The 25,269-nt window shown below is 49.8% G+C and overlaps 1 protein-coding gene across 7 annotated transcripts in view; it reads right to left on the bottom strand.

Moving 5' to 3' along the window:
- Positions 1-832: 832 nt before the first annotated feature.
- tspan11 (tetraspanin 11) overlaps positions 833-25,269 on the bottom strand; it is a 127,674-nt gene continuing 103,237 nt past the window's right edge. For 2 of the 7 annotated variants that reach the window (XM_067999174.1, XM_067999175.1), the window contains exons 7-8: positions 17,472-17,558; positions 833-2,385 (exon numbers count right to left, since the gene is read on the bottom strand). In XM_067999174.1, the coding sequence (XP_067855275.1) occupies positions 2,299-2,385; positions 17,472-17,558 (174 nt within the window). In that variant the 3' untranslated portion in view covers positions 833-2,298. Of the gene's footprint in view, positions 2,421-14,052; positions 14,163-14,850; positions 14,935-17,471; positions 17,559-25,269 lie in introns of those variants that run through there. The other 5 variants (XM_067999177.1, XM_067999176.1, XM_067999178.1 and 2 more) reach the window with 5 other exon arrangements.

The raw sequence follows: 25,269 nt of genomic DNA, 5'->3' as shown, positions 1-25,269 counted from the left end.
TCATTAGATGTATTCAAGAAGGAGATAGATATATTTCTTAATGCTAAAGGGATCAAGGGACATGGGGAAAAAGCAGGAACAGGGTACTGAGTTAGACGATCAGCCATGATCATTTTGAATGGCGGAGCAGGCCCGAAGGGCCGAATGGCCTACTCTTTCTCCTATTTTCTATGGTTCCTCAACATACTGATCTAGAAAACCATCTCGTACACATTCCAGGAATTCGTCCTCCACAGTATTAGTGCTAATTTGGTTTGCCCAATCTATATACAGATTAAAGTCCCCCATGATTCCTGTATTTCCCTTGTTAGATGCACTTCTAATTTCCTGCTTTATACCGTGCCCTGCATTACCACTACTGTTTGGTGGCCAATAAACAACTCCCACCAATCTTTTCTGCCCCTTTCTGTTTCTTAGCTCCACTCAAACTGATTCTACATCTTGATCTTCTGAGCCAAGATCCTTTCTCACTATTGTACTGATCTCACAGGCTTGAGGGGCTGAATGGCCTCCTTCTGTTCCTCGATTCAATCTCTTCAACACCTCCAGCAAATTGTCGGTTCACCAGACTTTGCCTCACTTCAAGAGCTATGGCCTGAAGTGCAGAAAATCAGTTTGAACTAACTGGCGATTGGATAACCTATCAGCATTGACAGAGTGCAGTGTTATGTTTGTTGATTTTACACAAGTATTTTTCACAAGATGCAAACTCCGTAGCACCAACGATCTTGGCCATCAAACTGCATTGGAAGCAAAAGTACCAAATGTTCCATCTCTGACTCACAACAAGTCGAAGTATTCTTTCAAAATTAATTTGAAACAAAGTAGGAAGTAAAAGAATTAATTTGTTTATTTTCTGTAATCGTTTTCCAAACATTTCAGCATCAGCAACATGGTAACAAAATGAAGTTCATTAACTGTAGAAGCATCTTCCTATCACCTGACACCAAAACAAAACAAGAAACCAGGATCACTGGAATCAATTTTCATCTCCTTATACCGTAGTTTTTGGTTAAGGACTGGAAGTTCTTTTGGTATTTTGAGAAAATGGACAAAATGTTGTTGATTCTTACCTCAATGAATAATTAAGAATTTCACATGGTTTTGCACATTCAGAGACTGAGCTGCGATACCACAATATAAATCAAGCAATCACATCCTGATTCATAGCTCTTGCTCCAATGATCAACACACTGTTTGCAATAAATCAGGCTGCAAATAAAGCATCAATCCACATTACAATAATGGGCATTAAAATCAGACACTCTGGTTACAACTAATTTCATTCTGCTGGTAAAAGATGAAGCAAAATATAAGTGAGTTTTATTTCAGTAAAACAAACAGCTATTTATACATTTTCACAATAAAGCATACATTTGTAAGATTATATTTTCTAAAACATCATAGCTAATTGATCAGATTATAGGGATAATTTATTAATGGTTAACAAACTAAAGAAATAAAATATTTTAAATGGCACACAGCAGTGAAGATATGATTCCTGTTTAAATTAATTTATTATATAGTTCAGTGGATTTTATTTTTATTTCCATTTCTAACAAACATACCTTCATTTAATTGTGTTAAGTTTAACATATGTTCTCAGTAATAGGTGAATCTTGAAAGACGTGATATCGCTGCATATTCAATTAGATGAGAGGATGCGACATATTGAATGACGAATACATCATGTAAGGAACCTGACACCACCAGGTTCTAGTCCAATACATCAGACAGATGTGTAATTAAGCAGCTCCTGTAATCACACACCTGGATTGTGCTTGAGGCAACTGTCTCCACCTTCTGGTCTAACTGTGTAAATGACACTTAACATCTCCAAATCAAAACAATTACCAAGAAAACCAAGTGAGATACTTTACATGACGATACAGTCAATGCATAAAAATAAACCAGTAATATTTTTATCCAGGTTACGGGGCTTGATTTTACCAATTTAATTTGAGAGTTTGCAATAGTAGCAATTTAGACTTGTGAAATTAACTCTACATCTGGTCCTCATTCACATTTGTAACTAAATCAGCAACAAAATGTACGTGTTATATCCTAAGCAGTTAGTGTTAATAAGGCACTCCAACAGATCCTTTGCGAGCCTGGATCATACTTGGATTCAGATTTAATTTTAACTTCGGCTACAAACCACTTCTAATGATGCTGCCTTGTAACACGTGCATTAAAGCGAAGGTGTAGCCACAGGGTCACAGGGTGTTGCAGTGCAGACTGATTTATAAATTATACTGCCCCTACATTCTCGTGCACAGATAAAATGCTTTAATAGTTTTAAATTGGTCTAAAGACATCTCCGCGAGTGATGATTCTGTTGAAGTGTAGGACAGCGATCCTCAGTATAGATCCATTTTTATTCTTCTGTACAAACAACAAGTAAATATCATTCCACAGATCTGTAAAATAAAAGAACACTGCAGAAATCTTACATCTCAATGCAACACGTGACTTGCAAAGTGCAAATTCTCTGTTCTGGCAAGTCAGCAACTCTTAAAAGGGCCACAACATTGGGCTAAACAGGGGGAGAGGGAGAGGAGAAGGAAAGGGAAACTCAGAATGTGGAACTCGCTACCACAAGGAGTAGTTGAGACCAAAAGCACAGATGCATTTAAGGGGAAGCTCGATAAACACGAGGGAGAAAGGGATAGAAGGGTATCCTGATCGAGTTAGATGAAGAGGGGTGGGAGGAGGCTCATGTGCAGCATAAACACCGGCATAGATCGGAAGGGCCGAATGGCCTGTTTCTGTGCTGTAGCTTCCATGTAATCCCAGAGCAACTCTCAAACTGCAGTAAAAGTGCTACTTTGTGTGGAAGAGGAGGTTCTGGTGAATATCGTGATAGTACAATGTGAGACCGCTCCTAATCTCACTCCTGAAAGCAGTAAAGAAAGATTTGGATTTATATAGCACCTATCATGACATCAGGACATCCCAAAGCACTTTACAGCCAATTAAGTACTTTTGAAGTGTAGTCACTGTTGTAATGTAGGAAACGCAGCAGCCAATTTGCCCCAAGCTCTGTCTCACAAACGGCAATGAGATAATCACCAGATAATCTGTTTTAGTGATGTTGGTTGAGGGATAAATACTGGTCAGGACACTGGGGAGAACTCCCCTGCTCTTCTTCGAAATAGTGACTGAGATCTACTGCGTCCACCTGAGAGGGCAGATGGGGCCTCGGTTTAACGTCTCATCGAAAGATGGCAGCTCTGTGCAGCACTCCCTCAGTACAGGCCTAAAAATTAGAGCCAGGATTTTCAGGAGTGAAGTTAGGAAAAAAACTTCTACACACAAAGGGTGGTAGAAGTTTGGAATTCTCTTCCGCAAATAGCAGCTGATGCTAGCTCAACTGTTAATTTTAAATCTGAGATTGATCGATTTTTGTTAACCAAAGGTATTAAGGGAAATGGGGCTAAGACGGGTGGATGGAGTTAGGTCACAGACCAGCCATGATCTTACTGAACGGTGGAACAGGCTCGAGGGGCTAAATGGCCTCTTCCTGTTCCTATGTACTGCACTGGAGTGTCAGCCTGGATTTTGCACTCAAGTGGGGCTCGAACCCACAACTTTCTGACTCAGAGGTGAATGTGCTAGCGACTGGGCCAAGGATACCTGTATTGACAAGGAGAATAACATTCCCACCATGAAGCCATCACACAAGTGTAGACTTGGCACTGGATGCAGTAGAACTCTAGTCTGGTGTGAAGCTGTGTTTACAAATTGCTCATCTAACCTCCAGGGACCTTTGTAGACTTAGTGTTGAGACCTTTTACTCTAATGGAAAAGTGAAGCTCCAGCCCATGCTCCCTTTAATATTAATATTGTACCAGGTACAATTCTGGGCACTGATGTGGCCACACCTGGAGCACTGGGTACAATTCTGGTCTCCGTACCACAGCAGGGATATCCAGGCACTGGAACCAGTGCAGAAAAAGACAACCAAACGGAGACTGAGTTTAAGGCGTCTAGAATCATAGTATGTTACCAGACAGGAGGAGGCCATTCGGCCCATCATGCCTGTGTCGGTTCTTTGAAAGAGCTGGTCACTGTGGGGAGAGGAGCCCGGGATTGGTCACTGTGGGGAGAGGAGCCCGGGATTGGTCACTGTGGGGAGAGGAGCCCGGGATTGGTCACTGTGGGGAGAGGAGCCCGGGATTGGTTACTGTGGGGAGAGGAGCCCGGGATTGGTTACTGTGGGGAGAGGAGCCCGGGATTGGTCACTGTGGGGAGAGGAGCCCGGGATTGGTTACTGTGGGGAGAGGAGCCCGGGATTGGTTACTGTGGGGTGAAGAGCCCGGGATTGGTTACTGTGGGGAGAGGAGCCCGGGATTGGTTACTGTGGGGAAAGGCCGGGATTGGTTACTGTGGGGAGAGGAGCCCGGGATTGGTTACTGTGGGGAGAGGAGCCCAGGATTGGTTACTGTGGGGAGAGGAGCCCGGGATTGGTTACTGTGGGGAGAGGAGCCCGGGATTGGTTACTGTGGGGAGAGGAGCCCGGGATTGGTCACTGTGGGGAGAGGAGCCCGGGATTGGTTACTGTGGGGAGAGGAGCCCGGGATTGGTCACTGTGGGGAGAGGAGCCCGGGATTGGTCACTGTGGGGAGAGGAGCCCGGGATTGGTTACTGTGGGGAGAGGAGCCCGGGATTGGTCACTGTGGGGAGAGGAGCCCGGGATTGGTTACTGTGGGGAGAGGAGCCCGGGATTGGTCACTGTGGGGAGAGGAGCCCGGGATTGGTCACTGTGGGGAGAGGAGCCCGGGATTGGTCACTGTGGGGAGAGGAGCCCGGGATTGGTCACTGTGGGGAGAGGAGCCCGGGATTGGTCACTGTGGGGAGAGGAGCCCGGGATTGGTTACTGTGGGGAGAGGAGCCCGGGATTGGTCACTGTGGGGAGAGGAGCCCGGGATTGGTCACTGTGGGGAGAGGAGCCCGGGATTGGTCACTGTGGGGAGAGGAGCCCGGGATTGGTCACTGTGGGGAGAGGAGCCCGGGATTGGTTACTGTGGGGTGAAGAGCCTGGGATTGGTTACTGTGGGGAGAGGAGCCCGGGATTGGTTACTGTGGGGTGAAGAGCCCGGGATTGGTTACTGTGGGGTGAAGAGCCTGGGATTGGTCACTGTGGGGAGAGGAGCCCGGGATTGGTTACTGTGGGGAGAGGAGCCCGGGATTGGTCACTGTGGGGAGAGGAGCCCGGGATTGGTCACTGTGGGGAGAGGAGCCCGGGATTGGTTACTGTGGGGAGAGGAGCCCGGGATTGGTCACTGTGGGGAGAGGAGCCCGGGATTGGTTACTGTGGGGAGAGGAGCCCGGGATTGGTCACTGTGGGGAGAGGAGCCCGGGATTGGTTACTGTGGGGTGAAGAGCCTGGGATTGGTTACTGTGGGGTGAAGAGCCTGGGATTGGTTACTGTGGGGAGAGGAGCCCGGGATTGGTTACTGTGGGGAGAGGAGCCTGGGATTGGTTACTGTGGGGAGAGGAGCCCGGGATTGGTTACTGTGGGGAGAGGAGCCCGGGATTGGTCACTGTGGGGAGAGGAGCCCGGGATTGGTTACTGTGGGGAGAGGAGCCCGGGATTGGTTACTGTGGGGAGAGGAGCCCGGGATTGGTCACTGTGGGGAGAGGAGCCCGGGATTGGTTACTGTGGGGAGAGGAGCCCGGGATTGGTTACTGTGGGGTGAGGAGCCCGGGATTGGTTACTGTGGGGAGAGGAGCCCGGGATTGGTTACTGTGGGGAGAGGAGCCCGGGATTGGTCACTGTGCGGAGAGGAGCCCGGGATTGGTTACTGTGGGGAGAGGAGCCCGGGATTGGTCACTGTGGGGAGAGGAGCCCGGGATTGGTTACTGTGGGGAGAGGAGCCCGGGATTGGTCACTGTGGGGAGAGGAGCCCGGGATTGGTTACTGTGGGGGGAGGAGCCCGGGATTGGTTACTGTGGGGAGAGGAGCCCGGGATTGGTCACTGTGGGGAGAGGAGCCCGGGATTGGTCACTGTGGGGAGAGGAGCCCGGGATTGGTTACTGTGGGGTGAAGAGCCCGGGATTGGTTACTGTGGGGGGAGGAGCCCGGGATTGGTTACTGTGGGGAGAGGAGCCCGGGATTGGTCACTGTGGAGAGAGGAGCCCGGGATTGGTTACTGTGGGGAGAGGAGCCCGGGATTGGTCACTGTGGGGAGAGGAGCCCGGGATTGGTCACTGTGGGGAGAGGAGCCCGGGATTGGTCACTGTGGGGAGAGGAGCCCGGGATTGGTCACTGTGGGGAGAGGAGCCCGGGATTGGTCACTGTGGGGAGAGGAGCCCGGGATTGGTTACTGTGGGGAGAGGAGCCCGGGATTGGTTACTGTGGGGAGAGGAGCCCGGGATTGGTCACTGTGGGGAGAGGAGCCCGGGATTGGTCACTGTGCGGAGAGGAGCCCGGGATTGGTTACTGTGGAGAGAGGAGCCCGGGATTGGTCACTGTGGGGAGAGGAGCCCGGGATTGGTCACTGTGGAGAGAGGAGCCCGGGATTGGTTACTGTGGAGAGAGGAGCCCGGGATTGGTTACTGTGGGGAGAGGAGCCCGGGATTGGTTACTGTGGGGAGAGGAGCCCGGGATTGGTCACTGTGGGGAGAGGAGCCCGGGATTGGTTACTGTGGGGAGAGGAGCCCGGGATTGGTCACTGTGGGGAGAGGAGCCCGGGATTGGTTACTGTGGGGAGAGGAGCCCGGGATTGGTTACTGTGGGGAGAGGAGCCCGGGATTGGTTACTGTGGGGAGAGGAGCCCGGGATTGGTTACTGTGGGGAAAGGAGCCCGGGATTGGTTACTGTGGGGTGAGGAGCCCGGGATTGGTTACTGTGGGGAGAGGAGCCCGGGATTGGTTACTGTGGGGAGAGGAGCCCGGGATTGGTTACTGTGGGGAGAGGAGCCTGGGATTGGTTACTGTGGGGAGAGGAGCCTGGGATTGGTTACTGTGGGGAGAGGAGCCCGGGATTGGTCACTGTGGGGAGAGGAGCCTGGGATTGGTTACTGTGGGGAGAGGAGCCCGGGATTGGTTACTGTGGGGAGAGGAGCCCGGGATTGGTTACTGTGGGGAGAGGAGCCCGGGATTGGTTACTGTGGGGAGAGGAGCCCGGGATTGGTTACTGTGGGGAGAGGAGCCCGGGATTGGTCACTGTGGGGAGAGGAGCCCGGGATTGGTTACTGTGGGGAGAGGAGCCCGGGATTGGTCACTGTGGGGAGAGGAGCCCGGGATTGGTTACTGTGGGGAGAGGAGCCCGGGATTGGTTACTGTGGGGAGAGGAGCCCGGGATTGGTTACTGTGGGGAGAGGAGCCCGGGATTGGTTACTGTGGGGAGAGGAGCCCGGGATTGGTTACTGTGGGGAGAGGAGCCTGGGATTGGTTACTGTGGGGAGAGGAGCCCGGGATTGGTTACTGTGGGGAGAGGAGCCCGGGATTGGTTACTGTGGGGAGAGGAGCCCGGGATTGGTCACTGTGGGGAGAGGAGCCCGGGATTGGTTACTGTGGGGAGAGGAGCCTGGGATTGGTTACTGTGGGGAGAGGAGCCCGGGATTGGTTACTGTGGGGAGAGGAGCCCGGGATTGGTTACTGTGGGGAGAGGAGCCCGGGATTGGTCACTGTGGGGAGAGGAGCCCGGGATTGGTTACTGTGGGGAGAGGAGCCTGGGATTGGTTACTGTGGGGAGAGGAGCCCGGGATTGGTTACTGTGGGGAGAGGAGCCCGGGATTGGTCACTGTGGGGAGGGTTTGAGTAACTCACCTTATGTCCCTGTCTGAGAATCATGAAGCATGTCATGGAAAAGCACAATTATACAGAAAGTATTTACATGACTTTTTTGTTAAGACAGACGACTGGATCAACAACAACAGAACTTGTATTAATACAGCGATTTTAACGTAGTAAAACGTCCCAAGGTGCTTTACAGAAGCGATTATCAAACAAAATTTGATCATCACAAAATAACTTGCATTGTCCACAGGTAGCCCTTGGCCGAGCCTTTCCAACAGCCCGATTCAGTGAATGGTTCACAGAACAGGCCATGCATGAACATACAACTGGAGGCTATAATCAGTTGCAAACAATTTTACAACACCAAGTTATAGTCCAGCAATTTTATTTTAAATTCACAAGCTTTCGGAGACTTCCTCCTTCCTCAGGTAAATGTTTCAGGAGCTCCTTGAAGCCTACGCATTTATACATATAGAACAATACATGGTGTTTACAGACTGCCCCTGCAACTGCCCGTTGCCAAGGCAATCACCGTGTTCAGACAGAGAGGTGTCACCTACAGAACCCCCGAATACACATTCAACAAAAAAACAAACAGGAAAAAAAAACAGAGAGAGAGGCAGAAACATCCGGAAGGCAGAGAAAGCCAGCAAATGACCCATTATATTAAAAAGATAGCTTTTGTTCGCTGGTGGGGTTACGTGTAGTGTGACATGAACCCAAGATCCCGGTTGAGGCCGTCCTCATGGGTGCGGAACTTGGCTATCAATTTCTGCTCGACGATTTTGCGTTGTCGTGTGTCTCGAAGGCCGCCTTGGAGTACGCTTACCCGAAGGTCGGTGGATGAATGTCCATGACTGCTGAAGTGTTCCCCGACTGGGAGGGAACCCTCCTGTCTGGCGATTGTTGCGCGGTGTCCGTTCATCCGTTGTCGCAGCGTCTGCATGGTCTCGCCAATGTACCATGCTCTGGGGCATCCTTTCCTGCAACGTATGAGGTAGACAACGTTGGCCGAGTCACAGGAGTATGAACCATGCACCTGGTGGGTGGTGTCCTCTCGTGTGATGGTGGTATCTGTGTCGATGATCTGGCATGTCTTGCAGAGGTTTCCGTGGCAGGGTTGTGTGGTGTCGTGGACGCTGTTCTCCTGAAAGCTGGGTAATTTGCTGCGAACGATGGTCTGTTTGAGGTTGGGTGGCTGTTTAAAGGTGAGTAGTGGAGGTGTGGGGATGGCCATAGCGAGGTGTTCGTCGTCATTGATGACATGTTGAAGGCTGCGGAGAACATGGCGTAGTTTCTCCGCTCCGGGGAAGTACTGGACGACGAAGGGTACTCTGTTGGTTGCGTCCCGTGTTAGTCTTCTGAGGAGGTCTATGCGATTTTTCGCTGTGGCCCGTCGGAACTGTTGATCGATGAGTCGAGCGTCATATCCCGTTCTTACCAGGGCGTCTTTCAGAGTCTGTAGGTGTCCATCCCGTTCCTCCTCGTCTGAGCAGACCCTGTGTATTCGCAGGGCCTGTCCATAGGGGATGGCCTCTTTGACGTGGTTAGGGTGGAAGCTGGAAAAGTGGAGCATCGTGAGGTTGTCCGTGGGCTTGCGGTAGAGTGAGGTGCTGAGGTGCCCGTCTTTGATGGAGATTCGTGTGTCCAAGAAAGAAACTGATTCTGAGGAGTAGTCCATGGTGAGCTTGATGGTGGGATGGAACTTGTTGATGTTATCGTGTAGTCTCTTTAGTGATTCCTTGCCGTGGGTCCATAGAAAGAAAATGTCGTCGATGTATCTGGTGTATAGTGTTGGTTGGAGGTCCTGTGCAGTGAAGAAGTCCTGCTCGAACTTGTGCATGAAAATGTTGGCGTATTGGGGTGCGAATTTGGTCCCCATGGCTGTTCCGTGTGTTTGGGTAAAGAACTGGTTATCGAAGGTGAAGACATTGTGATACGCTGCCTACATGAAAACCAAAAGCAGGAAGCTTGAGAAACTCGGCATCACCACCAGCATCGACCAAGCTTCCCCAGGTACCACGGTTGCAACCACAGGGAAGTCTATCGTCAATTTATCCGACCACACCCTTCAACCAGACGAAATCGAAGTTCTCATCCGAGGGCTCAATTTCTGCCCCACCACCAAAATGGACCCCACTAGTCTCGCGGCGGACACAGAGGAATTCATCAGGAGAATGAGGCTCCGGGAATTCTACCACAAACCCCAAGATTTCAACAGCGAACCCAATGAGACAATCAATGATCCAGAACAGCAGACAGAGGGATCCGCGGTACAGCAACCGAAGAGGAAAGAGTCAAACTGGACTCCTCCAGAGAGTCGCTGCCCTCAGCTTGACATGTATGCCCAAGCTGTCAGGAAAAGCGTCAATGCCAGATTCATCAGCCGCACTCGGAAGACAGTCCAGAATGTCACCCGAGCACAACGCAACGCCATCAACGCTCTCAAGACCAACCGCAACATCGTCATCAAACCAGCGGACAAAGGACGAGCCATCGTCATACAGAACAGAATGGACTATTGCAAAGAAGCATACCGACAACTGGACAACCAGGAACACTACAGACGGTTACCCGCAGACCCGACCAAAGAACACACCCATCAGCTCAACAAACTGATCAAGACCTTCGATCCAGACCTGCAAAGCATCCTACGCACTCTCATCCCACGTACTCCCGACGTGGGAGACTTCTACTGCCTCCCAAAGATACACAAAGCCAACACACCCGGACGTCCTATCGTATCAGGTAACGGAACCCTGTGTGAGAACCTCTCTGGATACATTGAGGGCATCCTGAAACCCATCGTACAGGGAACCCCCAGCTTCTGTCGCGACACTACAGACTTCCTACAAAAACTCAGTACCCACGGACCAGTTTAAACAGGAACACTTCTCACCACGATGGACGTCTCGGCACTCTACACCAGTATCCCCCACGATGACGGCATCGCTGCGACAGCATCAATACTCAACACCAACAACAGCCAATCTCCAAAAGCCATCCTACAACTCATCCGCTTCATCCTGGATCACAATGTCTTCACCTTCGACAACCAGTTCTTTACCCAAACGCACGGAACAGCCATGGGGAACAAATTTGCACCCCAATACGCCAACATTTTCACGCACAAGTTCGAGCAGGACTTCTTCACTGCACAGGACCTCCAACCAACGCTATACACCAGATACATCGACGACATTTTCTTTCTATGGACCCACGGCGAAGAATCACTAAAGAGACTACACGATAACATCAACAAGTTCCATCCCACCATCAAGCTCACCATGGACTACTCCTCAGAATCAGTTTCCTTCTTGGACACACGAATCTCCATCAAAGACGGGCACCTCAGCACCTCACTCTACCGCAAGCCCACGGACAACCTCACGATGCTCCACTTTTCCAGCTTCCACCCTAACCACGTCAAAGAGGCCATCCCCTATGGACAGGCCCTGCGAATACACAGGGTCTGCTCAGACGTGGAGGAACGCGATGGACACCTACAGACGCTGAAAGACGCCCTAGTAAGAACGGGATATGATGCTCGACTCATCGATCAACAGTTCCGACGGGCCACAGCGAAAAATCGCATAGACCTCCTCAGAAGACTAACACGGGACGCAACCAACAGAGTACCCTTCGTCGTCCAGTACTTCCCCGGAGCGGAGAAACTACACCATGTTCTCCGCAGCCTTCAACATGTCATCAATGACGACGAACACCTCGCTATGGCCATCCCCACACCTCCACTACTCGCCTTTAAACAGCCACCCAACCTCAAACAGACCATCGTTCGCAGCAAATTACCTAGCTTTCAGGAGAACAGCGTCCACGACACCACACAACCCTGCCACGGTAACCTCTGCAAGACATGCCAGATCATCGACACAGATACCACCATCACTCGAGAGGACACCACCCACCAGGTGCATGGTTCATACTCCTGTGACTCGGCTAACGTTGTCTACCTCATATGGTGCAGGAAAGGATGCCCCAGAGCATGGTACATTGGCGAGACCATGCAGACACTGCGACAACGGATGAACGGACACCGCGCAACAATCGCCAAACAGGAGGGTTCCCTCCCAGTCGGGGAACACTTCAGCAGTCAAGGACATTCAGCCACTGATCTTCGGGTAAGCGTTCTCCAAGGCGGCCTTCGAGACACACGACAACGCAAAATCGTCGAGCAGAAATTGATAGCCAAGTTCCGCACCCATGAGGATGGCCTCAACCGGGATCTTGGGTTCATGTCACGCTACACGTAACTCCACCAGCGAACAAAAGCTATCTTTTTAATATAATGGGTCATTTGCTGGCTTTCTCTGCCTTCCGGATGTTTCTGCCTCTCTCTCTTTTTTTTTCCTGTTTGTTTTTTTGTTGAATGTGTATTCGGGGGTTCTGTAGGTGACACCTCTCTGTCTGAACACGGTGATTGCCTTGGCAACGGGCAGTTGCAGGGGCAGTCTGTAAACACCATGTATTGTTCTATATGTATAAATGCGTAGGCTTCAAGGAGCTCCTGAAACATTTACCTGAGGAAGGAGGAAGTCTCCGAAAGCTTGTAGATTTCAAATAAAAATCGTTGGACTATAACTTGGTGTAAAATTGTTTACAATTGTCAACCCCAGTCCATCACCGGCATCTCCGCATCACGGCTATAATCAGTGGCGGAGCCAGTGGGGTCAGGGGTCATGACCCTCAATCACTGAGGTCAGCCAATTTTGTATATTAGGCCTTGGCCAAAACTAAGTGCAAATAATTTACTTTGTGTGAGGAGGTTATCGAGGGTATTCTGTTCCAAATCGGCAGCCCCTTGGAATTAGCCCCGTCCCTGACTGTAACACTGACTCATGTCCCCACTTCTAGCTGTCAGAGCGACACTGGTCACAAATGTCCACACATTAAAATAAACACATGCTGTTTCCAAATGGAAATCTCAGCTACAATTTAATTTTCAGTTTTTAATGTTTGCCAGTATCCCTTTTCTATGTCAAGAAAGCCTCCACCTCAAATCAAACTTGGTTTTATTTTCTCTAAAGTAAAATGTAGTTGTTAATTTAAAAGGGAAAGAAAGTCTGGTGGGAGTGTATTTTTCTTAAATTACTCTGCCTTTTCATAGAAATAATTAACAGTCTTACCATAAATGTATCTGCACTGTGGAGACCATCATTTCTACTCCCAGTCTTCACCTCCCCCCATTCTTCCCCTCCCCATGTTTCCCTCCATGTCTCCCCCTTCCCCCCATATCTCCCCTCACTCAATGTCTCTCCCCTTTTCCCATGTCTCCCCTCCCTCATGTCTCCCCCTCCCCCCATGTCTCCCCTCCCATGAAATCCCCTCCCCCCATGTCCTTCTCTCACCCGCCCCATGTCTCCCTCCCCCCATGTCTCACCCTTCCCCCATTTCTCTCCACCTCCCCAGTCTCCCCTTCCCCCCCTAGTCTTCCCTTCCCCTAGTCTCCCACTCCCCCAGTCTCCTCTCCCATAGAAACATAGAAAATAGGAGCAAGAGTAGGCCATTCGGCCCTTCGGGCCTGCTCCGCCATTCAAAATGATCATGGCTGATCATCTAACTCAGTACCCTGTTCCCGCTTTTTCCCCATATCCCTTGATCCCTTTAGCATTAAGAAATATATCTATCTCCTTCTTGAATACATCTAATGACTTGGCCTCCACTGCCTTCTGTGGTAGAGAATTCCACAGGTTCACCACCCTCTGAGTGAAGAAATTTCTCCTCATCTCGGTTCTAAATGGCATATCCTGTATCCTGAGACTGTGACCCCTGGTTCTGGACTCCCCAGCCATCGGGAACATCCTCCCTGCATCTAGTCTGTCCGGTACTGTGAGAATTTTATATGTTTCAATGGATTAGGTGCCAGCGGGGCAACTGTCCAGCTCACACTGAACAGTATTCATTGTAGAAAAGGTGGGCGGGGGTTAAGGAAACAATTTGTAAAAAAGCCAAATTATATCACGTGTCACTGGGAGAATTTTAGGATCTTTCTGGATGGATGAATTAAGGTGGGCTGCCCTGACCCAAGGGAGAGAAGGGAAGGTGACCAGGGCTTCTCTTGCACATCACCCAGTGGTCAGCTGTGATCTGAGTGCGGCCATATGATCTCCCTCCAAATAAATGAGCGCGACGGGAAAACAAAATAGCTCAAAGTGGCCGAAACAACATCGTGAGTTCAAATTTACAACAGGTCCAATTCTATATCATCACTGTCAATATTTACCATGACCAGCTGATACAAATGGAATGGATAAACCATAATGCGGGAACCAAAATCAAATAATGGCAACTTAACAAAAACAATGCAGGCAAAGGAAGTTTGGGATTAGAGCAGCCGTGAGTATATAACAGCAATAAAAGCAGAAAATGCTGGAAATATTCAGCAAGTGAGGCAGCATCTGTGGAGAAAGAAACAGAGTTAATGTTTCAGGTCCAAGACCTTTTGTCAGAACTGGAAAAAGTTGAAGATTAAACAGTTTTTGAGCAAATACAGAGTCCGGGAAAGGGGGGAGGAAAAAAGAGGTGGTCTGTGATTGGGTGGAGGGCAGGAGTGATTAAATGGCAAAAGGGATGATGGTGTAAGGCAAGAAGGGTGGGAATGGGATAAGGAAAGGAGGGTGGGAATGGGATGAGGAAAGGAGGGTGGGAATGGGACAAGGAAAGGAGGGTGGGAATGGGACAAGGAAAGGAGGGTGGGAATGGGATAAGGAAAGGAGGATGGGAATGGGATAAGGAGAGGATGGGAATGGGATAAGGAAAGGAGGGTGGGAATGGGATAAGGAGAGGAGGGTGGGAATGGGAAAAGGAAAGGAGGGTGGGAATGGGATAAGGAAAGGAGGGTGGGAATGGGATAAGGAAAGGAGGGTGGGAATGGGATAAGGAAAGGAGGGTGGGAATGGGATAAGGAAAGGAGGGTGGGAATGGGACAAGGAAAGGAGGGTGGGAATGGGAAAAGGAAAGGAAGGTGGGAATGGGATAAGGAAAGGAGGGTGGGAATGGGATAAGGAAAGGAGGGTGGGAATGGGACAGGTTTGGTTATTAGCATGAAAACAATCGCAGGCAACTGACTGCCCTCAAAATGCTAACCAATCAGGTCTGAGAATACTCATCGTCCTCCTCTTCTTTGATGAGAATACAGATGAAACTGACGGCCAGGAAGGCCCCAACCAGCTGGCAGACAAAATGGGCAAAGACAAAGAATGGCAGCTTTAGAAATTAGCCACTTAGCAATTTCTGTATTTATAGTTTGCAGTCGAACATTCCCAGCACTCAACAAATTAAATAAACCGGCAAGAAAACTTATACATGCAAGTAGACCTGAAGTGTTTCAACTCGCATAAATTAATACAGTGGCCTGAAAATCAGAGCCCTATCTGGGCCAATCGTAAAAACAAGAACTCAACTGCTTGATGTGCAATGGAAATTTAATTGTTGCAGGAAGTTCTGGGGAAATGCTTTCATACATCGTGTTATGAAAGGTATCATCGTCAACATCTTCATCACTGACCTGAAATCTGACACAAACACTGAACCTATTTCTGGTTCAATGGTAATTAGCATTTAGACACTGAGTTTAAAATCAACCCACTGAAAGTTCACTTCTGATTCCATTTTGCCCATCGCATAAACCCACTGATGAATTGCAGAAAGTACAGGTGTGGTGTGTAATAAACCTGAGGTACAAATATTTCAAATACCCAATTCACCAATTCTGGTCACTCCAGATTTCCAGGGCTTCCCTGGGGGGTGGAACAAGGTTTGAATCAGCAGTGAGGGCCGGCCGGTCACAAAGACCATCACAGGACAGAGGGCCATTCCCATCCGCACATCAGCCCACGAGCATCCAATCACAGGAGCACCCAAAGAAACCAGGTGTTGGGGCGACTGCCAGGGTTCCATGGAGACCGTGACGGACGCACTCACCGTCCCAGACCGTGACGGACGCACTCGCCGTCCCAGACCGTGACGGACGCACTCGCCGTCCCAGACCGTGACGGACGCACTCGCCGTCCCAGACCGTGACGGACGCTCTCGCCGTCCCAGACCGTGACGGACGCACTCGCCGTCCCAGACCGTGACGGACGCTCTCGCCGTCCCAGACCGTGACGGACGCACTCGCCGTCCCAGACCGTGACGGACGCACTCGCCGTCCCAGACCGTGACGGACGCACTCGCCGTCCCAGACCGTGACGGACGCACTCGCCGTCCCAGACCGTGACGGACGCTCTCGCCGTCCCAGACCGTGACGGACGCACTCGCCGTCCCAGACCGTGACGGACGCTCTCACCGTCGGAGACCGTGACGGACGCACTCGCCGTCCCAGACCGTGACGGACGCACTCGCCGTCCCAGACCGTGACGGACGCTCTCACCGTCGGAGACCGTGACGGACGCTCTCACCGTCCCAGACCGTGACGGACGCACTCACCGTCGGAGACCGTGACGGACGCTCTCACCGTCCCAGACCGTGACGGACGGTCTCACCGTCGGAGACCGTGATGGACGCACTCGCCGTCCCAGACCGTGACGGACGCTCTCACCGTCCCAGACCGTGACGGACGCTCTCACCGTCCCAGACCGTGACGGACGCTCTCACCGTCCCAGACCGTGACGGACGCTCTCACCGTCCCAGACCGTGACGGACGCACTCACCGTCCCAGACCGTGACGGACGCTTTCGCCGTCTGAGACAGGGGCCGACGATCTCACCGTCTGAGACAGTGACGGACGCTCTCACCGTCTGAGACAGCGACGGACGCTCTCACCGTCTGAGACAGCGACGGACGCTCTCACCGTCTGAGACAGCGACGGACCCTCTCACCGTCTGAGACAGGGGCCGACGATCTCACCGTCTGAGACAGTGACGGACGCTCTCACCGTCTGATACAGGGGCCGACACTCTCACCGTCTGAGACAGCGACGGACGCTCTCACCGTCTGTGACAGTGACGGACCCTCTCACCGTCTGAGACAGCGACGGACGCTCTCACCGTCTGAGACAGCGACGGACGCTCTCACCGTCTGAGACAGCGACGGACCCTCTCACCGTCTGAGACAGCGACGGACCCTCTCACCGTCTGAGACAGCGATGGACGCTCTCACCGTCTGAGACAGCGACGGACGCTCTCACCGTCTGAGACAGCGACGGACCCTCTCACCGTCTGAGACAGCGACGGACGCTCTCACCGTCTGAGACAGCGACGGACGCTCTCACCGTCTGAGACAGTGACGGACGCTCTCACCGTCTGAGACAGCGACGGACCCTCTCACCGTCTGAGACAGTGACGGACGCTCTCACCGTCTGAGACAGCGACGGACCCTCTCACCGTCTGAGACAGTGACGGACGCTCTCACCGTCTGAGACAGCGACAGTTGCTCTCACCGTCTGAGACAGTGACGGACGCTCTCACCGTCTGAGACAGCGACAGTTGCTCTCACCGTCTGAGACAGTGACAGTTGCTCTCACCGTCTGAGACAGCGACGGACGCTCTCACCGTTATATCTGTCACGTCTGTAGATTGTACTGTCTGAGAAACAGGCTTCTGTTATAAGAGCCATCTTGGGCATGAATGGGGGCCAAGCAGGACCCTATCCACATGCCAGACTAAGTATTATGAATCCATCATGCCAGCTTCGACATGGCTTGAGAAGACTAGTCTGCTCAGTGCCCTCATTACCAGTGGTGTTCCAAGACTGGTGATGTGACTCACCTGAAGACAAGCTAATCCAATGCCAACTGCTCCAATAATCAGAAGGTGATCGGCCAGGACTTGCTCCAATTTGGTGATACACCCACCCTGCAAACAACACATTAACATAAAATACTCATTGGTTCAGTTAGTGCCAACATTCCTGGCAAGAATGAGGTTCGGTTTTACTCCTGGGCCGATGAATGGCAGATGGAGTTTAATTTAGATAAATGTGAGGTGATGCATTTTGGTAGATCGAATCGGGCCAGGACCTACTCCGTTAATGGTAGGGCGTTGGGGAGAGTTATAGAACAAAGAGATCTAGGAGTACAGGTTCATAGCTCCTTGAAAGTGGAGTCACAGGTGGATAGGGTGGTGAAGAAGGCATTCAGCATGCTTGGTTTCATTGGTCAGAACATTGAATACAGGAGTTGGGATGTCTTGTTGAAGTTGTACAAGACATTAGTAAGGCCACACTTGGAATACTGTGTACAGTTCTGGTCACCCTATTATAGAAAGGATATTATTAAACTAGAAAGAGTGCAGAAAAGATTTACTAGGATGCTACCGGGACTTGATGGTTTGACTTATAGGGAGAGGTTGGATAGGCTGAGACTTTTTTCCCTGGAGAGTAGGAGGTTAAGGGGTGATCTTATAGAAGTCTATAAAATAATGAGGGGCATAGATAAGGTCGATAGTCAAAATCTTTTCCCAAAGGTAGGGGAGTCTATAACGAGGGGGCATAGATTTAAGGTGAGAGGGGAGAGATACAAAAGGGTCCAGAGGGGCAATTTTTTCACTCAAAGGGTGGTGAGTGTCTGGAACGAGCTGCCAGAGGCAGTAGTAGAGGCGGGTACAATTTTGTCTTTTAAAAAGCATTTGGACAGTTACATGGGTAAGATGGGTATAGAGGGATATGGGCCAAGTGCAGGCAATTGGGACAAGCTTAGTGGTATAAACTGGGCGACATGGACATGTTGGGCCGAAGGGCCTGTTTCCATGTTGTAAACTTCTATGATTCTATGATTCTATGAGTACAAAAGCAAAGAGGTCACGACTATTTACAAATCGATGGTAAGGCTACGTCTGGAACACTGTCGGCTCCTCACTATCAGAGGGAGATAATAAAGCTGGACAAATTGCAACTCAGCTTCATCAGGATGAGGGATTGGAGATACAAGGCAGGCCGGAGGCAATGAGGGTTATAGTCTATTGAATGGAGAAGATTGAGAAAAGGTATGCTCGATAAAATTAGAAAGTAAAGATCTATTTGTAGGCAAATCAAAGAGGCCACGATCTCAGAGTAAGCTCTCGATACATAAAGGTCGAGATTAGAGGGAAGTTTTACATCAAAGAAATTATTTGCCACAAGTGGTGATTGATGCTCAATCAATGATAGCATTCAAAAAGTGAATGAATAATTACTTACAGAAGAATGCGGTAGGGTCAGAGAGAAATGAAAATGGGATTGTGTAAAATCAGCCCTGAGAGCGGCATAAATTCAGCATGGGCAGGAAGTGCGAGAACCTCCATGTCATTATGATTGGGGTAATTGTGAGGAGTCGCACAGCACCAGGTTATAGTCCAACAGTTTTATTTTAAATCACAAGCTTTCGGAGCTTATCTCCTTCGTCAGGTGAGTGATTGGATGCATTCAGAAAATGAACATCAATTATTTTCATTAATTTATAATTAAAGCTGTCCTAATTAGTAATGATGTGGAGATGCCGGTGATGGACTGGGGTTGACAATTGTAAACAATTTTACAACACCAAGTTATAGTCCAACGATTTTTATTTGAAATCTACAAGCTTTCGGAGGTTTCCTCCTTCCTCAGGTAAATGTTAAAGAAAAAGTATTAATTTAAACTAATTAGTAAAGAAAAAGTATTAATTTAAACTGAGCTATTTTCTGTGTTACACACCAAGTGGCAGAAAAACACACTGCTCTTGAAATATTCCCTTCCCTCTATGGCATTCACAATAGAGAGATACTATTGGTCGGTAGTTATTGGTTAAGGGTATGGTAGCCTCATGGTTATGCTACTAACTAGCAGAGGTAATAAGTTCAATTCCCAACCCTACCTCATCTGGTTTACAAGTTACTCCAATGTCATTCTATCTGGTTAATCTTAATGCCTCTGAGGGATCTAAAAGGCACTCAGTTGTAAACCAACTACTACAACAACCTTAACCCTCCAGACCTCACCCCAAACAAGACAAAAAACCTTCTGTTAATTTCTACCTGTCGCTCCTCCTCCACAATTGTTGAATCAGGACTCCTCCATGTTGAACATCATTGGGAGGAAGCAAAGATACTTAATGCATTGTGAGTGGGGCCTTCACTGTCCACCATTGTGGTTCAGTAGTATGATCATCACCTGAAGGACACTGTTGCCAGACTGGTCCTGTGTCAGGTAATGAGAGAACCAACGAGAGGAAGTACCCTACTTGACCTCGTCCTCTGTAAAACTGAGGCCAATGGGGACAAAGAGAAAACCCTCTAGTCACTGGAGTCATATCTGACACAAAGGAAGATGGTCGGGGTCATCAGAAACCCAGGACATCAGTGCAAGAGTTCTTCAGGGAAGTGTCCTCAGTCCAACCACCTTCAGTTGCTTCAGCAATGATCTTCCTTCCATCATAAGGTCAGGAGTGGGACTGTTTGCTGATGATTCCAATATTCAGCTCCATTTATAACTCCTCCGATAATGAGACAGCCCATGCCAGCCTACCATGGGACCCGGATAACATCCAGTTTGAGCTGGACCACTGTCATTGGGTCCCCCACCATCAACATTCTAGGGGCCACCAACTGACCAGAAGTTTAACTGGAATAGCTACAAGAGCAGGGCAGAGGCTGGGTACTCTGTGACGAGTGGCTCATCTCCTGACCCCTTTCCAGCATCGACAAGACACAAGTCACGAGTGTGATGGAATACTCATTACTTGACTGGATGGATGCAGCTGCTAACAACACAAGCAGTTTGACAGTATCCAGGGCAAAGTATTCACTTGATCGATGCCTGTGACTATGAACTCAATATCCACCCCCTCCATCACTGGCGCACTGTGGCTGCAGAATATACGATGTACTAGGGCTGAATGCCAGAGGAGAGGCAAAAGTAGCTGTCCTCGGGAGGAGGCAGAAAGTGCGTTAATTCGCTAGGTGAGATTTGGCTTCCTTTTTGTGACAGGCACTTTTTCACATTGTTGGGTAGATGCCAATAGCTGCACTGGGATGGCTTGGCTGGGGAGCGGCTAGCTCTGGTGCACAGGTCTTCAGTTGGGATGTCGTCAGGGCCCAAAGTCTTTTCACCTTCCAGCCCTGTGACCTCTACCACTAAGAAGCATAAGAGCAGCAACATCATGGGAACACGATCACCGCCAAGTTAGACACCACCTTGACCTGGACACATATCATCATTGCTTCACCATCAATAGGCTAAAATTTCGTACCTAACACGATCATGGGAGCACCATCACCACAAGAGTCATACCTGGCATAAAGGAAGATGGCTGTGATTGTATATCTCTGTTCCTGCCTCAGCCCATCTGTTGTTGAAACCCGTATCCATGCTTTTGTCACCTCCAGACTCAACTATTCCAATGTTCTCTTGGCCGGCCTCCCATCTTCCATCCTCCATAAACTTAAGCTTATGCAAAATTCTGCGATCCATATCTTAACCTGCACCATGTCCCAATCACCAAACCCCACTGTGCTCGCTGACCTACTTTGGCTCTCGCTTGGGAACGCCTCAATTTTAAAATTTTCATCATGTTCAAATCCCTCCATGAGCTTGCTCCTCCCTATCTCTGTAACCTCCTCCAGCCCTACAATCCTCCGAGAGCTTTGAAATCCTCCAACTCTGGCCTCTTGTGCATCTCCCACTTCCTTCACCTCACCATTGTTGGCCGTGCCCTCAGCGCTGAGCTCTGGAATTCTCCCCCTCTCTCTCCTCCTCTCCCCCTCTCTCTCCTCCTTTAAGACCCTCCTTAAAACCTACCTCTTTGACCAAGCTTTTGGTCACTTGTCCTAGTGACTCCTTCTTTGGATTAGTATCAATTTTTGTCTGATTACATTCCTTGAAGCACCTTGGGACGTTTTACTATGTTAAAGGCGCTATATAAATGCAAGTTGTTGTTGTTGGAGGCCAATTATATCAGTCCCAGAATATCGCTGCAGGAGTTCCTTAGAGCAGCATCTGAGGCACAAACCATCTTCAGAGGCTTCATCAATGATCTTCCCTCCATAATAAGGTCAGAAGTGGGGCTGTTCGCCGATGATTGCACAGTGTTCAGCTCCATTCACAATTCCTCAGATAATGAAGCAGTCCGTGCCCGCATGCAGCAAAACCAGGACAACATCCAGGCTTGGGCTGATAAGTGGCAAGTGACATTCACGCCACACTAGTGCCAGGCAACTCCACTTTCCCGCCCTATCCCCATATCCCTTGAGTCCCTTAGAGTCCAAAAATCTATCGATCTCAGTCTTGAATATACTCAACGGCTGAGAATCGACAGCCCTCTGCGATAGAGAATTCCAAAGATTCACAACCCTCCTGGTGAAGAAATTTCTCCTCATCTCAGTCCTAAATGTCTGACCCCTTATCCTGAGACTATGCCCCCTAGTTTTAAACTCTCCAGCCAGGGGGGAAACAGCCTCTCAGCATCTACCCTGTCGAGCCCTCTCAGAATCTTATATGTTTCAATGAGATCACCTCTCATTCTTCTAAACTCCAGAGAGTATAGGCCCATTCTACTCAATCTCTCCTCATAGGACAACCCTCTCATCCCAGGAATCAATCTAGTGAGCCTTTGTTGTACCGCCTCTAAGGCAAGTATATCCTTCCTTAGAAAAAGAGACCAAAACTGTACACAGTACTCCAGGTGAGGTCTCACCAAAGCCCTGTACAATTGTAGTAAGACTTCCTTACTCTTGTACTCCAGCCTCCTTGCAATAAAGGACAACATACCATTTGCTTTCCTAATTCCTTGCTGTACCTGCATGTTAACTTTTTGTGTTTCTTGTACGAGGACACACAAATCCCTCTGAACACCAACATTTAATAGTTTCTCACCATTTAAAAAATATTCTGTTTTTCTATTCTTCCTCCCAAAGTGAATAACCTCACATTTCCCCACATTATACTCCATCTGCCAACTTCTTGCCCACTCGCTTAATCTGTCTATATCACTTTGCAGACACTTTGGGCAGGATGTTGACTGGGAGAAACAGGTGGTTTGGGGGGCGGGGGCGGGGGCGGGGGGGAGGGGGCGGGGGCGGGGGGGAGGGGGGGCGGGGGGGGGGGAGGGGGCAGGGGGGGGGAGCGGGGGGGGCAGTAACAATCGCAAAAATCTAAAACCTGCCCCCAACCCGCCCATTTCCGGTTTACATGGGGGGCAGGCAACCAACCCGCTCTCAGGAGGCGGGTCAGGCGTTAAAAGCTTTTAAGGAAGCCGTGGGCCTCCATTTTCAAAGCTTTTTTGATTTTAGCCCCCGGGGGCCAGGATTCCTGGGCCTTCTCCTTTATGCCACGTGAAAGGAGGCGAGAAGGCCCGAAATTGCAGCTAATTGCCTTTATAGCACAGTTTGTGGGCCTGGAGGAGCACGAGTTCTTCCCCCAGGCCCAACAAGCCTACCTGCAGAACCCCCCCATATGATCTCCGACCCCCCCCCCTCACTATCTCCGATCCCACCCCCGAACTCCAACCTCCTCTCACGATCCCTGACTCCCCTCTACAATCCCTGACTCCCCTCCCCACGATCTCTCACTCTCCTCTATGATCTCCAACCAACCTGCCACAAACTCCGACCCCGCAATGACCCCCCCGAGGACTGACCACCCCCCCCGAGGACTGACCACCCCCCCCCCGAGGACTGACCACCCCTCCGAGGACTGACCACCCCCCCCGAGGACTGACCACCCCCCCCCCGAGGACTGACCCCTGCCCCCCCACCCCAATCTACACTTACCTGATCATGTGCTCTTCCTGGCTCTACTCCCATCCGACTGAGAGCAGCCTGTCAATCAGGCCGGCCTGTCGGGTGGGAAACCGGCAAAAATGAAAGAAAACAACGTCCTTACGTCAAAATCGTACTTCCGGGTTTCCCGTCAGGAATTCCACCGCCCCACTCCCTTCCCGGCTCCGGGCTAAAATCATGCCCATTGTGTCCTCCTCACAGCTTACTTTCCCACCTAACTTTGTATCGTCAGCAAACGTGGATACATTACACTCGGTCCCTTCACCTAAGTCATTAATGTAGATTGTAAATAGCTGAGGCCCAAACACTGATCCTGTGTCACTAGTTACAGCCTGCCAACCTGAGACTGACCCGTTTATTCCTACACTGTTTTCTGTCCGTTAACCAATCCTCTATCCATGCTAATATATCACCCCCAACCCCTGTTCCCTCTAATCTCCACGTGTGTGCAGCTGCGCAGCAGTCTGTTGTGGGCCGCGCACTGAATCATTCCGTCCGCGCACGTAGTAAAAAGTTCAGCTGAATAAATACATAATTATATCAACTGTAGTGTGTTCTGTTGTTTAATAGTCAAATGCTGAGTTTGGTTGTTTTAAAAAATAATGCAGCCTGATAAATTAAATCAAATAAGACTCCAGTTCAATTTGTTGTTTTAACTTGTTCGGTGTGCGAGACATGAAACCGAATCTAATCACATTTATGGGTAGTCTGCATTGCACCGGCTCGACCAATCAGAGTAATTGTTGAGGCAAGGGGAATCATCATCATCATTTACTGTCTTATGATTGGCAGTCAACTGAACAGCATGTCAGACAAGAACGTGTCACATGCAAGTCAAGGTATTTTGGGGCCTGTGGACGTGCCAGCTGATAACAGTGAGTCACTGCAACACCACACCACTATAGCCATGTTTAAGAGGAAGGCAATAGCATCAGCCAACAATGAGCCAGCGCGAAGAAGAAATCTTGTCTCACATTCAAAGAACAGCGGCTAGATGAAATTGTACAGGCGGAATCTCATGAATCAAGAAGCAAGATCCGTGTACAACTGAGAGAGATATTCCAATATAGTGCAGGTGTGGGCTTGACCTGCAAAATGTGTTCTGGAGCAAAAATATCAGGTGATTTCTCCACTGGCAAGAAAAGGATGGAGGTTAGGCCGTATGAAGAGGCATTTATCGAGCAAATTACATCTGCTCTAGTTCTTCTTAGAGACAGAAATTCTCGCCCTCTGAGATTCGGCTCGCAGAAAATGTTAACAGAAACTGCTGCTGCCGGAGAGAATAGAATGGACCTGACAGCGAGACAGTGATCGAAGCCAGAAGAAATAAAGATTCTCACAGACTATGTACTGCATGGAGTACAAATGAACAAGTCTATGCACTCTGTGCAACATATGCACGATCACATGGCTAAATATCGCCAGGTACCAGCGAGCTGGCATAGCAAAAACTATGCCTTTGAATTTTTAGAATCAATCAAGAGGTAAAGGTTCTCCCACAGTGCTGTTAGGAAGGGAGTTCCAGGATTTTGATCCAGCGACGATGAAGGAACGGCGATATATTTCCAAGTCAGGATGGTGTGTGACTTGGAGGGGAACGTGCAGGTGGTTTGTTCCCATGTGCCTGCTGCTCTTGTCCTTCTAGGTGGTAGAGGTCGTGTGTTTGGGGGGTGCTGTCGAAGAAGCCTTGGCGAGTTGCTGCAGTGCATCCTGTGGATGGTACACACTGCAGCCACTGTGCGCCGGTGGTGAAGGGAGTGAATGTTTAGGGTGGTGGATGGGGTGCCAATCAAGCGGGCTGCTTTGTCCTGGATGGTGTCGAGCTTCTTGAGTG

This window comes from Heptranchias perlo, chromosome 18, assembly GCF_035084215.1.
Source record: "Heptranchias perlo isolate sHepPer1 chromosome 18, sHepPer1.hap1, whole genome shotgun sequence".
Lineage (NCBI taxonomy): Eukaryota > Metazoa > Chordata > Chondrichthyes > Hexanchiformes > Hexanchidae > Heptranchias > Heptranchias perlo.
This window is presented reverse-complemented; position numbering and strand designations above follow the sequence as displayed.